This window comes from Bos mutus, chromosome 13 (assembly GCF_027580195.1).
Source record: "Bos mutus isolate GX-2022 chromosome 13, NWIPB_WYAK_1.1, whole genome shotgun sequence".
In the NCBI taxonomy this organism is placed as follows: Eukaryota; Metazoa; Chordata; class Mammalia; order Artiodactyla; family Bovidae; genus Bos; species Bos mutus.
Genome location: NC_091629.1, coordinates 46,427,937 through 46,450,176, shown reverse-complemented (window position 1 = coordinate 46,450,176; position 22,240 = coordinate 46,427,937). Strand labels below are relative to the sequence as shown.

Genomic DNA, 22,240 nt, shown 5'->3' with positions numbered 1-22,240 from the left:
AGTGCAACCATGGGTCCAGAAATTCTGGCTACAGTATAACCATGGGTCCTGAAATTCTGGCATGAATCTTTATCTTGGAGTTTTTTTGGTTTGGGTTTCCAGTCTGAAGGTAGATAGTATTCATACAGGAAAGAAATTAAAATACTGTCCTTGTCCCACTAAAACAGTAGCCCCTGTCAGTCATCTGATCGTTTTTATAAACTATGACTGGCTTCTCTGGGAGGTTCTGAGGAGAAAATTTCTGGATATTTGGATGAAGGTCTTCATTCTACTTTCCTATTCTTTTCATTCTCTTAGTTTAGTTTGCTTTTAAAATTTCGTCTCCTATCCGTTTCTCTCAGAGGACCCTTTGCAGGAAGCTGACTCCTCCCCCTTGGTCTTCTTTCAGCCCTACCAGGAGTTGAAAGGAGAACTTTTTTTTTGTGGAAAGGAGAACTTTTGTGGGAACTCCCCAAAACTGTTACCCCCATTTCCAAAACCTTGGTCCTGCCTGAACTTATTAAAATGTGGTTTGGGGCATGAGAGGGACAGTTCCAGAAGTTGGGAGGTTGTTGCTGTTCAGTCACTCAGTCGTGTCTGACTTTTTGCAACCCCATAGCCTGCAGCACATCAGGCTTCCCTGTCCTTCACCATCTCTCGGAGCTTGCTCAAACTCATGTCCATTGAATCAGTGATGGCATCCAACCATCTCATCCTCTGTTACCCACTTCTAAGTTGGGAGGAGCAGGCAGCTAATACTTGCTGTAGCTTTTGCCTGTTGTCCTGGCTGGCCTACGTGGGATGGAGCAGTATCCTCACACTTGCCCATACAATCTACCCCCTGAAGTCCTGGGCTCCCAAACAACTGGTCGCCAAAGATGTGTTTCACTAGGGGTGGATTCTCCTCGTGGACTTTATCCTGTAACGGCAATCTTGTTGATTTTTGCTCTTTGTTGAGAGCTGCACCGAAAGGGCTCATCCTACGGACTGTTTCTGTGGTTTCTTCCTCTTGAAGAAGGAACCCAGTTGAGAAATGTCCCCACTGTTTAGCCACATTCTCTTAATCATAGACACTTGGCTGCTGGAAGGTACCTGCCTCTAATATAGTGGTGGTAGCGCACTAGATGGCACCCTGGTGGCCTGAAAGGGTGTACCACCTTGATAGGTATGTAACTTATTACCAGCCAGTGACTTTGAAGTTCCAGTGGAGATGACAGAACTGCAATCCCTTAGCAATTGAACCTTACCTGCCATCAAGGTGAGGAGTCCATTTAATTGGCTTAGTGAGGAGACAGGCAAGATTCAATCAGACTCAGGAGCTCACCTGAGGATGACTCCTCACAACAGTCCATAAGGCTACCCGGGCAGGGGCCTGGGAAGATATACTCATCTTCCTTGTAGGTTTGCAGCCCTGGACGCAGCAGTCCTCCTTATATTGAGCATTCAGATTGTTTGAGGAAACTGAGGAAGCCAGAAAAGACTGGTCAAGGGATGACCTGCTTAAGAATTAATTTCACCAGGAAGGACTTTAAAACTCCAATGTCAGGATGCTGGGCACTCCTTCTCTTTCTACCCATAATCCCCAGCAAGTCTCTGGGTAGGTGTTTCAAATTCATACTCAAGTTGCCCAATAAGAATCTTTTGTCCCCACAGTTAGGAAAATGGGCACTCACTAGAGAAGAAAGTATTAACATATTAGGCCCAGCAGCACAGAAAATATTTATATTCATTATCCAATGCCAGTTGCCTTACTAGCCACCTCCCTGTCTCAATCACAGAGACATTCTAATCAGCAGTTCTCAAACTCTGTCCCGCCTTAGAATCATCTGGGGGCCTATTAAAACCCTCAACATGTCAAATTTGGTAGGTCTGAGGTGGGACCTGAGAATCACATTTCTAACACGTTCTCAGGTGATGCCTAGGGACCACACTTTGCAAACCATTCCTGTACATGCGTGCATGCTAAGTTGCTGCAGTCTGTCCGACTCTTTGTGACCCCCAAGGACTGTAACCCGCCAGGCTCCTCTGTCCATAGGGATTCTGCAGACAAGAATACTGGAGTGGGTTGCCATGTCCTCCTCTTCTGAGTCTCTGAAAGTCTCCAGACTTAAGAGGCTCAAACCCGAGTCTCTTAAGTCTCCTGTATTGGCAGGTGGGTTCTTTACCACTAGCACCGCCTGGGAAGCCCAACCATTGTTATAAATATTCTGAAATACCAGCCTTACTGAAGTAGACATTTGGTGATTTCTTCAATGACTCGCGATCTGGCCTTTAGAACTCAAATAGGGTGGTTTTAAGGAAGATGGTAATATCCAAGAAAGTTTGCAGCTCTATGTATTTGGGGGGGGAGCGGGGCACTGTGCTGCATGTCATACAGGATCTTAGCTCCCCAATCAGGGATTGAATCCTGGCCCGCTGCAGTGAGAGCACAGAGTCTTAGCCACTGGACCAACAGAAAAGCCCCTCCCTGAATTTTTAAAATTTATTCATTTATTTATGGCTGTGCTGGGTCTTTGGTGCCTGCAGGCTTTTCTCTAGTTGTTGTGCATAGGCTTCTCACTGCATCGGCTTCTCTTGTGTAGCACAGGCTCTAGGGCACATGGGCTTCAGTAGTTGCAGCTCCTAGGCTCTGGGCACTGGCTCAGTCGTTGTGACACCCGGGCTTCGTTGCTCTGAGGCATATGGGATCTTCCTGGATCAGGGATCGAACCCAGGTCTCCTGCATTGACATGCAGATTCTTTACCACCAAGCCACCAGGGAACCCCCTTCCTTGAATTTTTAAAAGCTATTGCCATGTCTGGTTTTGTTGGCCCAAGTCTGATGGGCTGTTTTGGAATTAGCTGTTTCAAAAAGATGTAGTATGTTACCATGGCAATATTCTCCCCCACGCAGGAAGGCCCCAGAGGTTGGTCCTGCACAACTGACCATGTGTGTTTCATGGCTTTTCCCAGGGGGTGCTGCAGGGCTCCATGCCATCACTCCTGGTTGGCATTCCCAGGAAGCGGGGAATAGTCAAGAAGCTCCATCCAGCCCCACTGTTTATCCAGCCTGTAAATGAAGTGAGCTTCCTTTGTCAACCCAGGGCCCAGGTTGCTTAGGGCTATGGATCAGACTAAGCTAACTCGAGGACTAAGCAGAGGCGGTTGGCAGGGGCATCCCAAGGCTAAGGAGAAGGTGCTGTCCGATCCCTTAATTAGCAGCCTTTGCCTTGTAGTACTGCGTCTGGATTCTCAGCTAGGAAAAGCATGCCTCTCCTGCAGCATTTAGCATGAAGGTTATTACCTCTGTGAACGTAGGGCATGGCAGAGTTGTCTGCAGCACGTGACTGCCGTGGGATCCCTTTGTTCTCTTCCCAGGGTTCTCCTTGAAGGCCACACAGATATCCTGATGTTCCTCCCTCAGGGTGTAGTACGCATGGTGTCCAGGTGGCCGCAGCTCACCAGAGGACAGTTCACGGTGTGGCTCTGCAGACACTGTGTGGTTTGAATTCTGGTTGCTAAGGGCCCTCTTCTTTCCTGTGTGCATCTCTGCAGTTGAGATAGACCGATTACAGGACTCAGGGTTGAACAGGAGGGAAGAGCACAGCCCTTGGTGTTTTGTTTTGTTTTTTATAAGCTGTGCTGGGTCTTCGCTGCAGCATGCTGACTTTCTCTCCTTGCTGCTTGAGGGGCTTAGTTGACCCACAGCAGGTAGGATCTTAGTTCCCTGACCAGGGATCGAACCCACATCCCCTGCATGGGAACTGCTGGACCACCAGGGAAGTGGTCCTCATAACCCATTTTTAAAGAGGGAGCAACCCTGAAGAGTTTCTCTGAGATAATTTTATGGTCACGTTGGGCCAGGTTGATTACCCACGTCTGCCTGTGAATGGAGGTGGAGGACTGGGACAGAGGCAGGCCAGGCGCTGGGAGTGTGTTTTGCTTTTAATCTGGGTTAGTTAATTATACTTGGACTTTAGGAAAGCTTATTCCAAGTTTGTGTGACATTCTTAGCAGGTTATTTTGCATAAGACTTTGTATCTCTTCTGCTGGTGGGTATTACCTTGGGGGACCCCTTCTGTAACCTGAATGGATTAGAGGGACAGGAGATGAGAATGGATCCCTAAACACAGAATGTCCATGCTCGGTGGGTCTGAAGGGGAAAGATGAATGTTTCAAGCCTGTATGTGGCAGATGCCTGACATATTCTTACTTAGCCTTGGAACCACATCCAACTAGGACTTTGTAAGCTCATTTTACAGGTGTGAGGAAAATGAGTTTTAAGAGGTCAAGAAGTGACCTGCGCAAGGTCACCAAGTTGGTTAGGGGACACTTTTCCATCCCACCTAATCTAAAATATTATCTTTCATCAGATTGTTTTCTTTCTCCACTCCTTCTCATCCAATTTTGTAAACTTTTTCCATAAGTGTCTGTGTTCTGGCCTCAAGCAGTTTTATGACCAGAGAGGTCTATTCACTTGTAGGCATCTAAACCCATCATTATGCCTCTGGATTCAAATTATCAAAGTTTAGAACTACCTACCCCATTATACCTTTTAAAAAATATAACTTTTAAAATTAGCAGACACTTTTGGTGTTAAGAAAAATAAATTAACAAAGCAAAACACAAATTAATAGGCACACAGGGAACTGAAAGTCGCTTAGTCGTGTCTGAGTCTCTGTGACCCCATGAACTATACAGTCCATGGAATTCTCCAGGCCAGAAAACTGGAGTGGGTAGCCTTTCCCTTCTCCAGGGGATCTTCCCAACCCAGGGATCGAACCCAGGTCTCCCGCATTGCAGGCGGATTCTTTAACAGCTGAGCCTCAAGGGAAGCCCCAGACACACAGAAAAGTATACAAATTGTAAGTGTTCAGATCAATGGCCTTTTATAAACTGAACCCATCCTGATCAAGAAATAGAAACCCAGTTATACCTTCATTCTTAGAGGTTCTGTTGTTTGTTTTTGCCAACATGAACCTCTGGTTAGAAGTGTGTTATAACTGATCTCTCATATTTGTCCCATTCAGCTCTACCATGGCAGTATTTGAAGATCTCTAAAGTGCTGGTAGTTACACGTCAGCTAATAAATGAGTTAATCACTGATGAGCCCAGGAATTCAGAGGGGGACTTCAGATACCCTCAAGAAAGAGATAACAGTAACTTCTGAGGGGGTTTAAGAAGAGAAAAGTATGGAATTTTATACCTCATAAGTGAAGCTCAGGGAAGTTGAAGAGTTTGCCTACAATCTCCCAGCAGGCAAGCAGGACCAGCAGGCAACTCTTTCTACACAGGTGGGCACACATACACCCCCCCAGATATTTGCTGAGAAGTCCCCATTGCCATGGATGCTAACTTGGGAGAAAGCCATTGGCTCGAAGGCCTGTGCAAGGCCAGTGAGGGCACCAGCCAGCGCCATCACTCATGGGCACTGCCCACTAGGCCTGGGGTTTGGTCCCTCCACCCCAGAGGCCTTTCCTCTCCCATCTGCTCTCAAGTGGGCCACTGGCAAAGAGACAGCCCCGCTATCCTACCAGGGCAGGTTGAGAAAGTTGCAGGATAAAAGCAAACCCTGACTGGCTGGAATGTGCTGTGAGTGAGCGTCGCATTCAGTGTGGCCTCGATTCCCCTCTGACGACAAAGACCAACGTCCTGAGCCAGCCCTTCCACTTACCAGCCACCGTCCCACAGGCAGGTCCTGACCCTCACAGTCTCCCAGGTTGGTTGCGATGTTCAGCCCCGTCCTGGCTAGGGGAAACTTGGCAGTCGGCAAAACACTTCTTAATGACAATATTTATCCAGGAGTTCCCGTGGTTGGGCTTGATGCTAAGAGTTGGATGCATATTTCATTTACTCCTCTCCATAGCTCATGGGAAGGGGCCTTCTGTTTTCCCCATTTTCTCGATAAAGGACCCGAGGCTCAGAGAAGCAAGATACCTGCTCAGAGTCACACAGCCACTTAAATGATGGGGCCCAACTGACACTGAAGAAGCATGTGGCTAAACTACCCCTCCTGGCAGCTGCCTATAACCAGGCCGTCATTCAGCAGTTATTTATTGAGCCTACTATGTGTCAGGCATCGTTCTAGGTGATAGGGAGACAGCTGTGAGCCGACAGAAGAACCCCCGCCCCACACACTTCCACTCCCTCCTCCAAAGAGCTGACATTCTTGAGTGGGGGGTCCTTTGGGGAAGAATCCTCTGGGAGATTTGTGTTCCAAGCACTTTTACAGAAAAGCCCGCCTCCTTTTTCCCCACCCCTCTGCTTACTCTTCCTCTTTGACACCCCCCAGAGCCCTCCAGGTCTCCCCTTACGGAGAGGGTGGCAGAGAGCCCAGTACCCCTGAGATCCTGGCACACCTTTTTGGGGCCAGCTGACAACACTCGTGCCAGCCCAGTAAGAGGCTCAGGGGGGCCCCACGGCCACCCCACTCACACAGCCTGCCACCTCCACATGGCCTTGTGTGTGTTATTTCTGTGTCTCCACACACAAAGAGCCCTGGTGCTGTTGCTGGTGCTCAGCTGCTGGAGTAGGGAGGCGGGCAGCGGTGAAAAGCTTTTCTGAAAGGCCAGGGTGAGGCAGGAGTCACCCAGGTGATGTGAGCCGTTCCCCTGGGCCCCCAGCCCGGGACCACAGTGAAAGGTTACTGCTAATTGGCGAGCTCCTGATGGGGACGCATCTATTTAGCACCCCCCTCCCCACCTCCCCAGAGACTTCCAGGATGGTCTTGGCACAGCGTGCAATTCGAAAGCTCCCCGCCTGAGTCTGGCACAATCTGTCTGAAATTGTGAACATGGAGGCTCTTGGGTTTTTAATTTGTATTTTTCCTTGTTGTTTCTCTCTGCCCATTGTTTCTGGTAGATTTCGTAGCAGCAGCCACCCTTGACTCTGGTTGCCCCCTCCCTGTGGCCCTCTGAGCAGGCTCCTGTCGCCCCCGGGTCCCCCCAGACCTACCCTCGGAAGGCCTGGCGGGGGTCAGCGAGCAGCAGCGTGCCTGCCCCCGCCCTGCTGCCCGGCCGCAGGGCCCAGCTCTCACCCCGCCGTCATCCCTGACACTAACACAGCTTGTCCACCCTGTCGCAGGGGGCAGATGGCCTGTCGGAGCCGGAGGGCATCTCTCTGAAGCGGGTCGCTGTGGTGGAAGATTTCTTTGACATCATCTACTCGATGCATGTGGAGAGCTCAGCGGAGCCCGGCAAAGCCCCCAAGCACGCTGGGCAGAAGAAAACCTACCGAGCGGTGAGATTTCTGTCTCTTGGCCTCTGCTGGCAGCCCCAGGCCTTGGCAGGAGGCCATGGGCTCCGCACATGTTGGGCAGGGGGCGGGGCAGGGAGCTGAGGCGTGATGAAACGGCCTTTGGGGATCCAGGGGGGCACGGGGCAAGGGCATGGCAGCCAGAGATGGCTCACAGGGCGAGGGGGCGGGCTCTGTGGTCAGAGCACAAAGGAGAAGCAGGTTGAAGGGGGTGAGAGGGAGGGAAGGAGAGGGACGAGGAGGGCAGGAGGAAAGCTCTCCTCTTCCTGGTTTCTGCTTTGCTCCATTCCCCACCCCCCAGCTTGGGGCCGCGGTTGGAGGAGGGGGAGGCCAGATAATAGTAATCGGCAGAGCAAACGCTTCCATGGCCTTCGCTGTGTGCCAGACCTGTCCGAATACTCCCTGTGTGTGAGTGCATTCAAGCCCCTACAACGCAAGTCAGTGCCAGAAGTTCCCCAGGGGACTTCTGAGGACCTGGGCCCCGCCCTCAAGGACAGCACAGCTTGACTGGGGCTGGGGAGGCTGAGAGAAACAGAAATGTTTCCAAGACTAGCTTCAGGGGAACAAGAACCCAGGCACCTGGGCGTTCAGCCGCAGTCCCTCCAGACACCAACGTTCAGTCCGTGAAGCGGCCTTCACGGAGCGGGTGGCAGGTCAGCCAGCAGTCTAAGCTTTGGGTAGGCAGAAGGGAGCAGAGGTGGCCACCTAGGATGGGAGACATCACACGGAAGACTGTCGAGGGCACGGTGGCCACAGCCTGTCTGGGTTCTGGTCGCATCCCCGCATTGGCCCCCATTGCCATGGCTTATGCCCAGCTCTGAACCGCTTGTCCAGCACCCACCACTAAACCAGGAAGCCAAGCACTTCATGTTCACTCAAGCCTCTCACCAGTCCTGTGATGGAGGCGCCGTGGCCCATTTCACAGTTAAGGCAACTGCGGCCCAGGGAGTTAAACTACCACTCTAAGGCCACACAGCCCGGAGGCAGCGGTCAGCCGGGGTCTCACTCCCCGCTCTGTGTTGACTTTCTCTTTGGCTTCCTAGAGGCCTACCCCTCTGTGATGGGCCTTCCTTACCCAAAGTAGATGCCAACCCCTCCAAGTTCTTTTCTAAATAGCCTTGGAGTATGGCAGAGGTGGCCTGTGTAAGTCTATAATTTCCCCATATGACCTGATTAAAAAAAAAATCCAACCATCTGGTTTGTTCTTGATCTCAGAAGATGACCTTTGTTAAATGTGTCTTAAGGATGGACCCACATGCCAAAGCCCTCAGAGAGAGGAGGGGTCAGGCTGAGGGAAGCAGGAGATGACTGTACCACCTGCCCCGCCCTGCAGCTCAGGACTTGTGTGATGGGGAGTGACTTGTGGGAAGGGAGTTCTGAGGGTATTTCCACTGGAGGATCATAAATGGAGGGAAGGACTCCTGAGCTGGGGCCCATGTGGGCCCCTTGGTGCTGATGATACCCCGTGCACTTTCTCAGCATTGAAGTTGCCATGCTGGGAGCCGGCTCATGCCAGGCTGTGTGCTGAGCACGTCCCCTGCGCCGGCTCTCAGAGCCATCACGCGGATGAAGGGTATAAGGATGAAGCAGGCGCTACCATTACAGAGGAGGAAAGCGAGGCTCAGAGAGATGATTAAGCCTGCCTTGAGGTCACCCAGCTGATGTTCAGAGTCAGGCACCTGGCTCAGAGCCTGTGCCCTGACCACTAGACACGCTGCCTTGCTGCAGACGTCTTGTGGCCAGTTCGCAAGCCCACTGACTTGCTTGTCAAAGTGGATAGGCTTAGGCTGACTGGACTGTGTGATTTCTCTGGTCCCATGGGTACCCAGCCCCAAACCTTACCCTCAGGCACTTCCTGGGTGTTCATTAAGGCTGGGGTCGGTGACCTCCGTGCTGCAGAAAGGGCGAGGCTGGCTGCGCCCACCAGGCTCTGTGTCTCTGGGCCAAGTGGACGTCCAGCCCTTGGCTCTGCGCTTCCTGGCTTCTCGTCCATATGCCCGCCGCGTGCCCCACTTCCCGCTGCCCAGCCTGGAGCTGGCACATGACTGGCAACGAGCCAGCTGGGCTGTGCTCAGAGCTGGAATTTCAGCAGCAGGGCCAAGGCAGAGGGAGCAGGCCAGGCCCTCCTGCTGTGGGTGTGCGGCCAAGGGGACCACTGCACCCCCTTCCTCCCCCGTGCACCTCCTCTCCCTTCCCCCACTTCCCCATCTGTCATCCTTTACCTTTTGGGGGGGCAGGGTGATGGGGACGCTTTTGTCCTCCTCTTTTTACCTGCTCCCATTTGCCTCAACCCAAGCCTAGCTCTTCAGCCCCATCCATGCCGGCTAGGAGACTCGGTGCTGATGGCTGCAGAGGGGTACAGCCTGGCACCTCAGGGTTTGCATCAGGCCCTTTGGAGGGTTTTTTGGACCTATCTGTGTATGCTTTGCCAAACCTGAATTCTGGGACTGCCTCGCTGTCTCTGGGGGCACCTGGGACTTTATGAAGTCTTATAGGCCTGGGGTGCCCAAGGGAGCAGGGGACTGCAGGAGAGATGGGCAGTCTTGTTCAAAGCATTAAAGGAGGCACACTCTTCAATAGGAAAAGAACTTTTTAGCACCTACCACTGTCCAGCAGTGGATCGGGGAGGGCAGGTAAGGAGCTTTCTGAAACTAGGTCTATGAGCCAGGGGTTGATGACCATTGACAATGGACACTACAGGGAGTCCCCATCTTGGGCAGGAAGCCCTGCCTTAACTTTGCCTCTGATGCCACATGGCCTAAGGTCCAGAGGACCCCAGGGAGTCTTGCCAAGGCAGAGCTATGTGTTCTACAAAGTTCTCTGAGCCCACATAGAGGACTGGTCCTTTTTCAAGGAGTGTTTCTAATGTCTGTGCTTAGTCGCTCAGTTGTGTCTGACTCTTTGAGACCCCATGGATTGTAGCCCACCAGGCTCCTCTGTCCATGGGGATTCTCCAGGCAAGAATACTGGAGTGGGTTGCCATGCCCTCCTCCAGGGGATCTTTCCAACCCAGGGATCTATCCCAGGTCTCCCACATTGCAGGCGGATTCTTTTCCACCAGGGAAGCTGAAGAATACTGAAGCGGGTAGTCTATCCCGTCTCCAGGGGATCTTCTCGACCCAGGAATCGAACCGGGGTCTCCTGCATTGCAGGTGGATTCTTTACCAGGGAAGCTTGTTTCTGATGTCTCATGAAAGTGAAAGTCGCTCAGTTGTGTCCAACTGTTTGGACCCAGGCCAGAATTCTCCAAACCAGAATACTGGAGTGGGTAGCCGTTCTCTTCTCTAGGGGATCTTCCCAACCCAGGGATCGAACCCAGGTCTCCCTCATTGCAGGTAGATCTTTACCAGCTGAGCCGCCAGGGAAGCCCTGATGTCTGCACCCACCTGAATCAGAGTGAGTGTTGTTGCTTCCTTCCTCTCTCCCGGGGTGCTGGAAGGCGAGGTCGGGCTTTGGAGCCCTGATCTGACTGCCCAGACCACTTTGGAGTTGGGGCCAGATGTGGTCAGCAGCTGCTCCAGGCCCACCACGTGCTAATCCGCCCTCAGGGCAGAAGGAGGATCTTGTAGAGTGGTGCAAATCCCCCCAATTGGCCTCATCTGTCTTTGTCGGCCTCTGAGTTGGGGAGTGAAAATGGGGCCTTGCAAGTCAGCGACTCTGCAAATAGCTTCTGCACTCCCTCCCAATGAAATCTCACTCAGCTTTTCCCAGTAAGAAAAACATAAAAGGCAGATTCAGGTATCGGTCTCAACATCCAGGCTGGAGGCCTGAGAGCAAGGCAACAGACAGTCCAGGGCCGCCGAGAGCTGCTGGGCGGGGATGGGCCCCTTCTTAAATGCAGCAGCTCTGTCTTTATCTGTGTCACGTTTTGGGCTTCAGGATAAGAGTCTATTTCCAGAACAGTGTCTGTAGCTCTAAAACTATCAGAAAACCACCATCCTGCTGACTAGGGCATCAGCTGGGATGATCCTCCACGTCTCAGCTCACCCTGTGGTCCTGTGGCCTCGGGCATCTGTGCAGCCAAACAGAAAGGGAGGTCCCATTTCTCACGTGGATGAGGCAGGAGCATGAACCAAAAGATGCCCACAGGAGGTTGAAGGCCTTGGTAGGGAAGGCATCCTCCTCCATTCAGGTCCTACAGCAGCGCAGAGCTGGACATTTTACTGACGCCCCACGGGAGCTCTTAGTGAGACTGCAGACCATCCAGCCGCATAGGGCCCTCGGACAGCTCCAAGGGCTTCTCACCCACCTGCCTTGGGTTTGCCCGTCTGCCCTTCTGTGGGATCCAGAGCCAGAAGTTGTGCACCCAGTGCACCAGCGCCCTGTGGCACTCCAGCCAGCCTTTGCATCTGCTGGGTCTCTGCTAAGGCCCAGGCCCCTGGGCACTTTCTGGTAACTGCCCCTGTATCCTCAGTGGGCCAGGCGGCAAGCAGGGCCTCTGGCCACGCCACGGGCAGCCCTAAGCAGAGCAGCCCAGCCAGGCAGGCCCTCCCTAAGCCCTGTAGAATCTGTCTCTGCCCAGCGGTCAAAGAGCTCCATGCGTTGAAGTCAGGCTTTCCCCATGGTATCAACCTTTCTTCCTCTCCCAGCAGACTGCAACCCTCCTCCTCCGCGTGCTCAGCTCAGCTCTTCTGAGGCCTGACCTGGATGCCCCAGCTCAGTTCCTTAGGAGGTCATCTGTTGGCCCAACTCAGCCTCAGCCCTCTGCCTGACCCAGAGGGCGTCCCTCCCTCTTCCCTTTACTCCTATAGCTGTCAGCCCCTCAAGAGGACCCGTCCCTCCCAACCCCCTGGGCCCGAGAGGGACCTGCTGCCCTGAGACTTCCAGGCGGCCCCAGGCTAGGGATAAAGATGTCCCCGTGTGTGGCAGGAGAGCCCAGCCCCGTGTCTTCGCCCTCAGACCTTCCCATCCACTGGTTCTAATTGGAGAGCAGGGGTTTGCCCTTGTTCCTGACCTCCAGAGGAAGGCAATCAGACAAAGAATTTGGAAGGGAGATAACTCATCAAGGAGCCTGCCTGCTCCGCAGAGCATCAAATCAGCTGAGAAATAACAATTGTGTCACCAAAATTAACTCTGCATTTGCAGCCAGCCACCAGGCAGGACTGGCCCATGGAGCTCCACAGGCAGCAGAGCCCAAGCCTGTCCTCCAAGGGCCTGGCCGCAGGGCGGGGGGCACGGGGAAGGAGAGCCTGGCAACCCTCTTGAGTCCCCTCCTCTCTGCCCCACCCTGCCCCCCTTCCTGGCCACCACAGAGATGGAGCAGGGTGCGTGTGCATCCCGAAGGAACAGACCAGGTGTGTCCTGGAGAGCAGCTCACCCCCCACCAATACCCTGCTGTGGGCTGACCAAAGCCCTCGGCCAACTTTCCCGGCTGGGCTGCGGCAAGGACGGAGGAACGCTGGGGTGATGCTGCCCCTTAGTGGAGAGAGTGAGACGGCCCAGGCTCTGGGAAATGTGTGAAACCCGCAACCGGGCAGCTGCTGGCTTCAGCCAGAGAACCTGGGCCCAAGAGGTCCCTCCAGCCCCCTCAGGCAGCCAAACCAGGACCAACCTGGTTTTTCCCAAAACCCAGAGCAAGAGGAGAGGACTGAGCTGCTGGGACTACACCCCGCTTCTTCCCCACTCCCCCACCCAGCTGCTTTCTTGTGTTCCCTGACATCGCTTTCACCTTCCCTCCCACACTGCTGACTCTTTCTCCATAGCTAGGGGAGGCCCTCTGGAGGCAGCTCTGAGGGTGACCTGGAGCTTCGGCTCTAGTCTGGCACTATTATAAAGAGCTGTGTGACCTTAAGTGAATTGGTTCACTTCTCTGGGCCTTGTGACCTTGCCTGGAACACGGGGCTTCCTGAAAGCCTGTCCAATTTGAGGCATTTCACAGCTGTCTTGGGTCTGTGACTAGGTCAAGGAATAGCCTGTAGAACGTGGGGCTCTGTTTATAGGCCCGCAGCCGGTAGATTTATAAGTGGGGCTCACTTTATCCTTCTCTGAAAGTGGGAGTTGTTTCCTCCTACCCTGGAGCTGCTGCTGCTGCTGCTGCTAAGTCGCTTCAGTCGTGTCCGACTCTGCGACCCCATAGATGGCAGCCCACCAGGCTCCCCCATCCCTGGGATTCTCCAGGCAAGAATACTGGAGTGGGTTGCCATTTCCTTCTCCAATGCATGAAAGTGAAAAGTGAAAGTGAAGTCGCTCAGTCGTGTCCGACCCCCAGCGACCCCATGGACTGCAGCTCACCAGGCTCCTCTGTCCATGGGATTTTCCAGGCAAGAGTACTGGAGTGGGGTGCCATTGCCTTCTCCCTGGAGCAGTGTTTCTCAACTCATTCTTCAGTAGCAGTGATGAAATGACCTGAGAGGAATATTCCCAATTTATGAGAACACAGGTTATAGACTAGATGATGTTTCAGTGTTTTGCTTTTATAATTTTTAAGCTTCCTTCATTTAAAATTTTAAAACTACTGGTATTCTGCGAAAGTACTGACTCATTTCTATGGCTGAGACTCTTAAGACATCTGCCTCTTGCTCCTCAAATCCCTGCCCTTCCTGGCAAGGGCCAAGTGCCTGCCACCAAAGCAGATCCCTTGGTGACCCGGTGAGCAAGCTGCCTCCGCACGGATCCGCGTAACAGCCAGCCTCCTCTCTCCCCCAGATCGCGGAGACCTACGCCTTCCTTCCACGGGAAGCCGTGACCCGGTTCCTGATGAGCTGCACGGAGTGTCAGAAGAGGATGCACTTTAATTCCAACGGCCTGGAGCCCAAAGGTAGGGGAGCAGGTGGACGGGCTGGAGGCCTGGGGGAGGCTGTGCAGGGGAGGGGCTCTTCCCCAGCAGGGCCTGCCCTTTGCTGGCAGGGACAGAAAAGTGCATGACCAGCAGCTGTCATAATTCCCAGGGGCCAGCATGGGTCCATGGAGCTGCCCAGAGAGCCTCATTTTAGGTTTGGTTTGTTATGGTTGTTTTTTTTAATGTCAAGTTTCACTTAAAAACCAACAGTACATTCCTACTGCCCTTCAACACTCTCTTCTCCCACCGAGGTTGCAGACGGAAATGGCCACCTCACCCCATTTCCTAAACTCTGCAGTCCTCGCCACCCAGGTCCTCCCCCCCACCCCCGGCAGTATCCACGTGGATCTGGTCTCACTGACCTGACTGTGCCCTCGCTAGGGACAGGAGCACAGCCCTCGCTGCATGCGCCTTTCTACCCTACAGCCGCCTTCCTGCCGTTAGTAGTAGGCTTCCCTAAGTCTTTGTCCCCTGCCCTTTACCCCCAGTGCACACCCAGATCTGTGGGGATTGGTTAGAATTGAAAATGCCCAGAGGGACTTTCTTGGTGGTTCCATGGTAAGACACTGCACTTGCACGGCACGGGGCACAAGTTCGATCCTTAGTCAGGGAACTAAGATCCCGCATGCCACACAGTGAAGCCAAAAAATAGGGAAAAAAGAGAAGATGCCCAGAGCATGTGTGATCAGTCCAAGCTGGTCCCTTAGACAGACATCCATGCTCTCTAGCTCTTCCCTGCAAGGACCCCCACCTCAGTCCCCCCAAAGCTTCACCCTGAACGTCCCAGAGGCCTCCCTCCAGTAAGTCTGGGCCATCTGTTCGAAGGTGGCTTTGGCACAGCAAGAAGGGCCATTACATTTGGCTGGTGTGACCGTAACTCAAGCCTGAGGAATGGTGCCCAGATGGGCGGCTTATCAGGGCTGCTAGGCATCAGGCCTGCAAAGGGTGCTGAAGTCGGTGGGTGTTGGGGTGTTTGCCTGAGGATGGGAACAGAAGGGTGAGCCACTTCCTCAGGCGGTGCCCCAGTGGCGTCCACCAAATGTAGTGAAAACCAACAGCACCGCCCAGCGACCGCAGGGCATTGGAATGTAGACGCCAGTGGGGTTTTCTTCCTGGCTGGTAGTTCAGCCGCTCAGTCGTGTCTGACTCTTTGCAACCCCATGGAGTGCAGCACACCAGGCTTCCCTGTCCTTCACTATCTCCCAGAATTTGCTCAAACTCATGTCCATTGAGTCCGTGATGCCATCCAACCATCTCATCCTCTGTTGTCCCCTTCTCCTCTTGCCTTCGATCTTTCCCAGCATCAGAGTCATTTTCCTGGCTGGTAGTCGGGCCCTGATGCGACTTTGGACAGCAGCCACTTCACAAACCCAGAGGCTTTCCTGTCCTTGGGGGCCATTAGGCCATGGCCACTTCACTGAGTTCATCAGATAGCTGCTGATGTATGAGGGACAGGAGTTAACGTAGTTCATCCCTCGTAAGTGCTGGGTTCCTGGTTTAAGAGCCAGGCGCGCCAGGACCGCACTGAGTGCGTTCAAATCTGAGCTCTGCCGCTCAGTAACCGTGTGTCCTGAACCAGTGACTTCACCTCTCTGAGCCTAAGTTTCCTCATGTGTGAAATGGAGTTAATAATGGCACCTACCTGGTAGCGGGAGAGAGGGGCAGGGTCCTGATGAAATTTGAGAGTTAAACCCTGTACCTAGGGCAGGGCTGCCGCACAGGACGAGGGAACCCAGGCTGTGGCAGTTACTGTGATAACGCCTGAGGCCTGAGGGAGGGCCCCTGCCCCACAGGGCCTGGCCCTGGCTCGGCAGCTGCAACCCCTGTGCGAAGACAGCCCCCTTAGCACCTGCCGCTGGGCTAGGGGACTTTCCCTGCTGTCCTCCCCACCCTGCCCGGGTCCTCGTCCCAGGGGCACAGGCCTGGTGGTAGCTGCATCGTCCCTGCCCACCCATGCGCCTGTCCCCTCCTGTGCTGCCCTTATCGTTTCCATAGCAACTGGCGAAGTCAGACACTGAACCTGGGGGAACAGAGGCAGGCAGGAAGGGCTGTGTTTGTGGACTGCTCTGGGGTGTCTGCAGGCTCCGTCTGTTGTGTTCTCCTCTCCCCGCTGGTGTGGAGGACGGTCCTCATGTCCAGCTTCGTGGATTCTGTGCGGGAGCCTCCGTGTCCAGGGGCTCCAGCAGGAAGACGGCAGGGCAGAGTAAGTCTGTGCCCTGCCCATCCTCGCCTGTCCTCAGGCCGAATGCCACTTCCCTGTCCCCAGGAGTGGAGCTGCCCACAGGCAGGGAGAGGAGGAGATCTCAAGGGAGCCAGAGGCGGCGTGGCCTCAGTGTCTCAGAAGGTGGGCTTGGGGTCAGGCAGACCTGGGTGTGCTGCCCTGCTCCCTGCTGTGTGTCCCTCAGCAGGTTAGAGAACCTCTCTGGACATCAGCTGCTCATGACAGCTGCTGCGATCCTGGGAGGTGTCTGACCTGGTTCACAGCTGAGGAGAGGAGGCGCAGAGGTGGTGCGGTGATGTGACTTGTCCAAGGTCCCCCAGAAAGCAGGAGAACTTACCTTCCCATCAGCAAATGGGAGCAACATTTCTCTCTTGGGGTTTTCAGGAGGATGAAGTTGAATTAAACGAGCCCGTCTGTAGGGCAGTTGGTGTGACGGGTGCCTGGGAAACATCAGCTTGTCCCCCACTCCACCCAGTATTGTTGTCCCAGCCAAATGCAAGGCTGCCAGCTTCCAGGTGTCCCACGAAGAGACACACGGCCACCCTCCCAAGCAAGCACCTACAGCGTGGCCGCTGGCCTGAAGGGTTTCTGGAGGCTGCTAGTGGAGAGCCTTAGAGGCTGAAAGACTCTGCTGTCTTCTCAATGGTCAGAGGCATTTGTGCCTGGACCCCTGTCGTCAGCTGGCAGGTCCTCCCATCTCCTGCCCCAGCTGAGAGCGTGGAGACGCTGTCTCTGCCCACCAGGCTGGCCTCTCTGGATGTGGTCAGCTGCACCGACTGCCCTTTCACAGGCACCCCTGCTCTGCTCTGCTCTGCCAGCCTTCCCTCCTCCTTCGCCTGCCCTCCGGGAAATCAGAGCCTGCGCCTGGCCCCAGAGGCAGGCCCCAGGTTCCTGTCCCAGGAAGGTGGGGCGGGAGGGGGCCACAGAGCAGGATGGAGAGTTCTCGAGGGGCGGCTGGGAGGGTGCCTTGCTTCCTGGCCTCGTGTTAGAAAGAAAGAAAGGAAGCAGAGCAGCCTCCCCTGCTCAGTGGTGGTTTGTCCCGGGAGGGGGCAAGAAGGGGGCGGAGGTGGTGGTGGGAGAGTATGCTGGACAGCCCCATGCCCTCCCCCAGCGCCAGGAGCACAAACAAAGGAGGCTGCAAGGATCAGGAAGTCCAAGGATGGGAAATTCCAGGGCCTCCCAGCTCCACCGGCCCCTGAGCGAGTCTGGGCGGAGAGGAGGCAAAGATGAGAGCTGGGTGTGCCCTGGTCCCAGCCCTGGGCCGCTGTGGAGAGGGGCTTTGGGAGAGGGCACATCTCAATTTTCTTTGATGTGACAAAATGCTGTTTACGTGGCAGACAAGGAGTTAGCAGCGGGCAGCGCCGGTTACCCCCCAAAGGGTCCCTCCTCAGCCAGAGCCGTCCACTCAGGTGGTGGCGTCCCTGCAGTGGTTTTCAACCCCCTCCCTGCCTGGCCGCTCCAGAGCCCCCCACTTCCTGTCCTGCCCCACGTGACCCCATTCCGGTTCGTTCCTCTGCCCCTGCAGCCTCTCCTGCGCTGGCCTGCCCTCTGTCCCTTCTCACGCTCACCCGCTGTGTAATCTGGGGAGGTTGCCTCATCTGTAAACTGGGGAGTCCTTGGGAGCCTCACGCAGGAGGGTCTGCATGGAGCCCTGGCAGGGCTCAGTAGCTGTCGTCCCAGTGACTGAACAGAATTCCTGTTGAAATACCCACTCCACAAAGCTGCCTGGACCTACGCCAGCAGCCCTGGAGCTCTTCCTCCTTGGAGCGCTAATGGACTGGCCATCAGTCCCGCCCTGCTGGGCCCAGGGGCCGGCCCTGTGCTCTTCCCCCCACCATCCCCGCCATGAATGCGCACCCTTCGGTGCTCCTTGAAGACTTGCTGACCTATTGATTCGCTTCCCTGGAAGAGAGGGGTTTTTTTTTTTCATCACCTTCTAAGCCAACCCCAGGCCTGGGATCTCTAGTTCCAAATCTGAACCCCGTGGCCGGTTGGCCAGTCCCACGTTTCCTCTGCACCAGGCCTTTATTGCGCACACATCCTTCACCCACCCAGCCCTGACCCTGAGAGCTCTTGCCCTGGTACCCAGAAACTCTCTGGGTGTCTCTGGATTGAGGAGTTCCTCCATTCCCGTGGGTGGAAACTCAAGAGAATTTGCCACCCTGTGCTCCACCTGGACGATCTGGGCCACCTCCTCAGCTGGAGTTTGCGTGGATTGGCCTGGTCACTGAGGCCCGGCTGCGGTCAGCGCTCGGCTTGGCCTGGGGAGAGCCTCTGCGTCATGGACTCTTCAACAGCCTGTAAAGCTGGGTCTAGTGCTGGGGCTGGTTTCAGGTTTCCTTGGCAAAAAAGGTGTTGAAACATTTCTTCGGGTGATTCCTCTGCCTCTCTCACCAGCCACCTAAGGGGTTATTTCAGCTCCGTGACCCTTACTAGCTCTGAACTCACTGGTGGTCTCAGGTTCCTTGCAGTGGCTCAGGCATGGCCCCTGTGTTTATTGACCACGGCAGGGACCTGGCCCATCCAGCAGAACCCGGGGAAGCTGCTTCTTCCTCATTCGTGGGTTCATCTTCGCTCATCCCCTACCTCCCTACGTGAGCACGTGACTCTAGGGAGCCCCCACTGGCCCTGTTCCTTAGCTCCTTCTTATAAGTCTATGTGTGTGGTGCTTATCACTCCCAGAACCATGCAGCTCCCTTGCTGCCAAAAACCTGCCTGCCTGTCTCTTGGCTGCGGTGTGGCCCGAGCCCTGACCTCCCACAGCCAGCTCCCTGGCGCGTTCCCTCCCCGGGAATGTCTCCCGCCTGCCAAGGTCCTGTCTCCCTGACAGAGCCCTCACTTCTGGATCTGCGGACGCAAGCATTTCACGGCACACGGATCTCTGATGGATTCGTCTGTGTGCCCAGGGTGTCCCGCTCCACTCCACCCCCCTGTCCCCTCCCCGCAGCCGACGAGGGCATTCAACCTCCTCTTCCTGAGCTCTCCTGGCTCACCTCTGGGCACCAGAAGCAGTTTCTGAACTGTGGATGTGCTGCAGAGGGAACAGGCCAAGGAAGACCCCTTCTCCCACTTCCCAGGAGCACCTTCCCAGCCATTGTGGGTTTTTCCCTGCCCTAAACTAAGCTGAACCTTGGCTTTAAATTTTTTCTTTTTATTTATTTATTTTTATATTTTTCATATTACTTTTTTTTTTTTTCCTGACTGTGCCGCCAGGCGCAAAGGATCTTAGTTCCCAGACCAGGAATGGAACCCTCACCTGCTGCAGTAGAAGTGTGGAGTCTTAACCACTGGACTGCCAGGGAAGGCCCTGTTTGTTTTTTTTCTTAAGTTACCTCTTTGTAAGGATTCACGGCATTTCAGGCAGGACACAGGTGACCATTGGTAAAGGAATACAGTGTCCGGCCTCCTAGGACAACGAAACGCAGAGGACGTCTCCACGTCACCTGATGAAGTCTTCATCTGAGGCTCTGACCGGGGACCCTTAGGGTGGGGGGCCCTTCTCACGTACCACGTTGTCCAGCAGCTTCTCAGCAGACAGCTTTGTCTCTGAGGAAACAAAACGCAAACGGCCGTCTTCTCCATCTGAAGACGCTCACTCCAAAACAGGAACCATGGCTCTTTCGAATGACATCATCTCAGTGTGGCTGCGGGGTCTGCCTCACACAGTGCGTCCGGCCTTGTGGAGTTGTGGGGGTGGGGGGGTGAGGGGGTGGGCAGGTCCCAGCGTGCCCCCTGCCCCGGGTTGAAGAGGTCAGGTCTGGGTAGATGGTGGGGCAGCAAGAAGAAGAGAACCCACAATCACAAAAACGAATTCTAGTTTCCCCACAGCATTGGGTGTCTGTGCCGGTGGGGCCAGTGTGCGCTGTGTCAGAAAAGCCCTCTGCCACAGAACCAGGAGAGGCTCCCTTAATAGAAGGAAAAGTTTGGCCCATTTTTCAAGCCAGTTCCTAAGACTCCCTGTTAGTGAGTCCTGGAAGAACGAATATTTCTGCATATGACCACATGGCTTTCAAAAACTCAACAACGGCTTCCTTTGCTGGTCCAGCGGTTAGGACTCAGCGCTTCCACTGCAGGGGACCGGGTTCGATCCCTGGTCTGGGAACTAAACTCCTTCCACAAGCCGCACAGCGCGTCCACTTTTTTTTTCCTTAAGGAAAAAAAATAGCAAAACGAAGCTATGTGTTTTTAAAAAACTTGATAGAAAATGTTATTCAAGCAGTACAGTCACCAGAGGGGCACCACCTCAAGATGCGTGGACCCTGTTCTCTGCGGGGCTGTTCTATCCTCGCCAAGTAGGAACGGCCCTGGTGCCCCCTGGCTAGTTTTGCTCTCTTGTTTGCGGGAGCCATTTTTCTTTATTGTGGTAAAACATAACGCAAAACTTGCAATTTTAATACATTTTAAGTGTACAACTCAGTGGCATTATAGTTATACTCACTGCCCAGCAGTCATCACCACCATCTATTTTCCAAAACTCTTCGTCCTGCCAAACAGAACCTGCAGCCCCATGAAGCAGTAACTTCCCATCCCCAGATGCCCTGGCCCTGGTAGCCCCTCTTCTACTTTCTGTCTGTGTGAACATGCCTGTTCCAGCTGCTGCATCCACATGGAATCCCCCAGTGTTTGTCCCGTGGCGTCTGGCTTCTTTCACTCAGCAGTGTTTTCAAGGTTGTGGGGGCCTGCCGGCCTAGGCTCTGGCTCTGAGTGGCAGCTTCAGCAGATCCCTGCCTTCCTCCAACCCACCGGTCACCGACTTCCCTCCAGCCCGTCCTTCTGGGCGTGTTGCCAGTGGCGGCAGGCAGGCTTCAGCTCGTCGGAAAGTCGCCCCTACTTCTCACGCCACTCCAACCCCAGCCCACAGATAGAACTAGGTGCCAAGCAGGACTTGGGTCAAAGCCCGGTGCCCTTGGAGGCTGGGGGAGGAGGCAGCCAGAAAACAGGTAAACATGATGACTCCCCAGACAGAGGGTGAAGCCAGGTCAAATGACTAAATGACAAAATGAGGCCCTGCTTTGTGTGACGGGTCCCAGCAGGTGGCTTCAGGGTTTCCAGCTTGGTCACAGCAGCAGACATCTGAAGGGGAGGCTGGACTGGAAAGAGTGGCAATGGGCTTCCCTTGAATCATGCTTCCGGTCTAGTTGACTTAACTCCTGCGCCATTGCAGTCGCTCCTAAATGGCACCCACAGAGGTACCTAAGATGCACAGCAAAGTGGCAAGCTGGGCCCACTGCAGGAGCCTTTGCAGAAGGCAGCGTGACCAGACATTTTCAAGAGTCATTGAGTAGGGACTTGCCAGTGGTTAAGACTCTGCGCTTCCAGTGCAGGAGACGTGGGTTTGACCCTTGTCCTATAAGTAACTTGTTCTAACTAAGATCCCTTGTTCTAACTAAGATGCCACATGCCTCTGGGTGAGGTTAAGGAAAAACAAAAAAGTTGTTAAATATTCCTACCATTTGACCCATGAATTCCATGTTTTGGAATCTGGTCTAAAAAGGAAATGATCGCAAATACAGACCAGTATTCACGTACAGAGATGTTCCCAGCAGTGTTTATAAGTAGCCCCTGATAGCAGATAGCCTAAGTAGCCACTCATAAGGGAGTAACTAACAGAACATATGATAAAATAATACAGGGATATAAAAATTATATTTGCAAAGCAAAACAAGATTTTTGATGGTAGGGGAAATGCCTATGACAAAATGTTAAGCAAAAAAAAAAGGTTTCAAAGCAGACTGTTATTCTCGGTATGCATTATGATATCAAGTATGTAAAAAAGAAATCACAGAGGAAAAAATAAACAGAAGCATATGCCAAGCTGCTTGGTGCAATTATGGACTTTTTTTTTCTTCTTTACATCTTTCCACACTTTGCAAATGCTCTACAAAAGGAATATGCGTTACTTTGATCTTCAGGACAAGAAAGCAATAAAAGGGAGGAACAATGCTCCTCTCCATGTGATTAAAGAGGAACTAGAATTTGGGTGGACTGGAGGCCTGGCCCAGACCCGTGAGCCAGGTGGTCCATGGCGG

At 53.9% G+C, this 22,240-nt stretch overlaps 1 protein-coding gene across 2 annotated transcripts in view; it reads left to right on the top strand.

Annotated features, from left to right (window-relative positions):
* NOL4L (nucleolar protein 4 like) overlaps positions 1-22,240 on the top strand; it is a 127,455-nt gene that overhangs the window by 43,235 nt on the left and 61,980 nt on the right. For both annotated transcript variants that reach the window (XM_070381573.1, XM_070381572.1), the window contains exons 2-3: positions 7,042-7,197; positions 13,858-13,969. In XM_070381573.1, the coding sequence (XP_070237674.1) occupies positions 7,042-7,197; positions 13,858-13,969 (268 nt within the window). The remainder of the gene's footprint in view (positions 1-7,041; positions 7,198-13,857; positions 13,970-22,240) is intronic.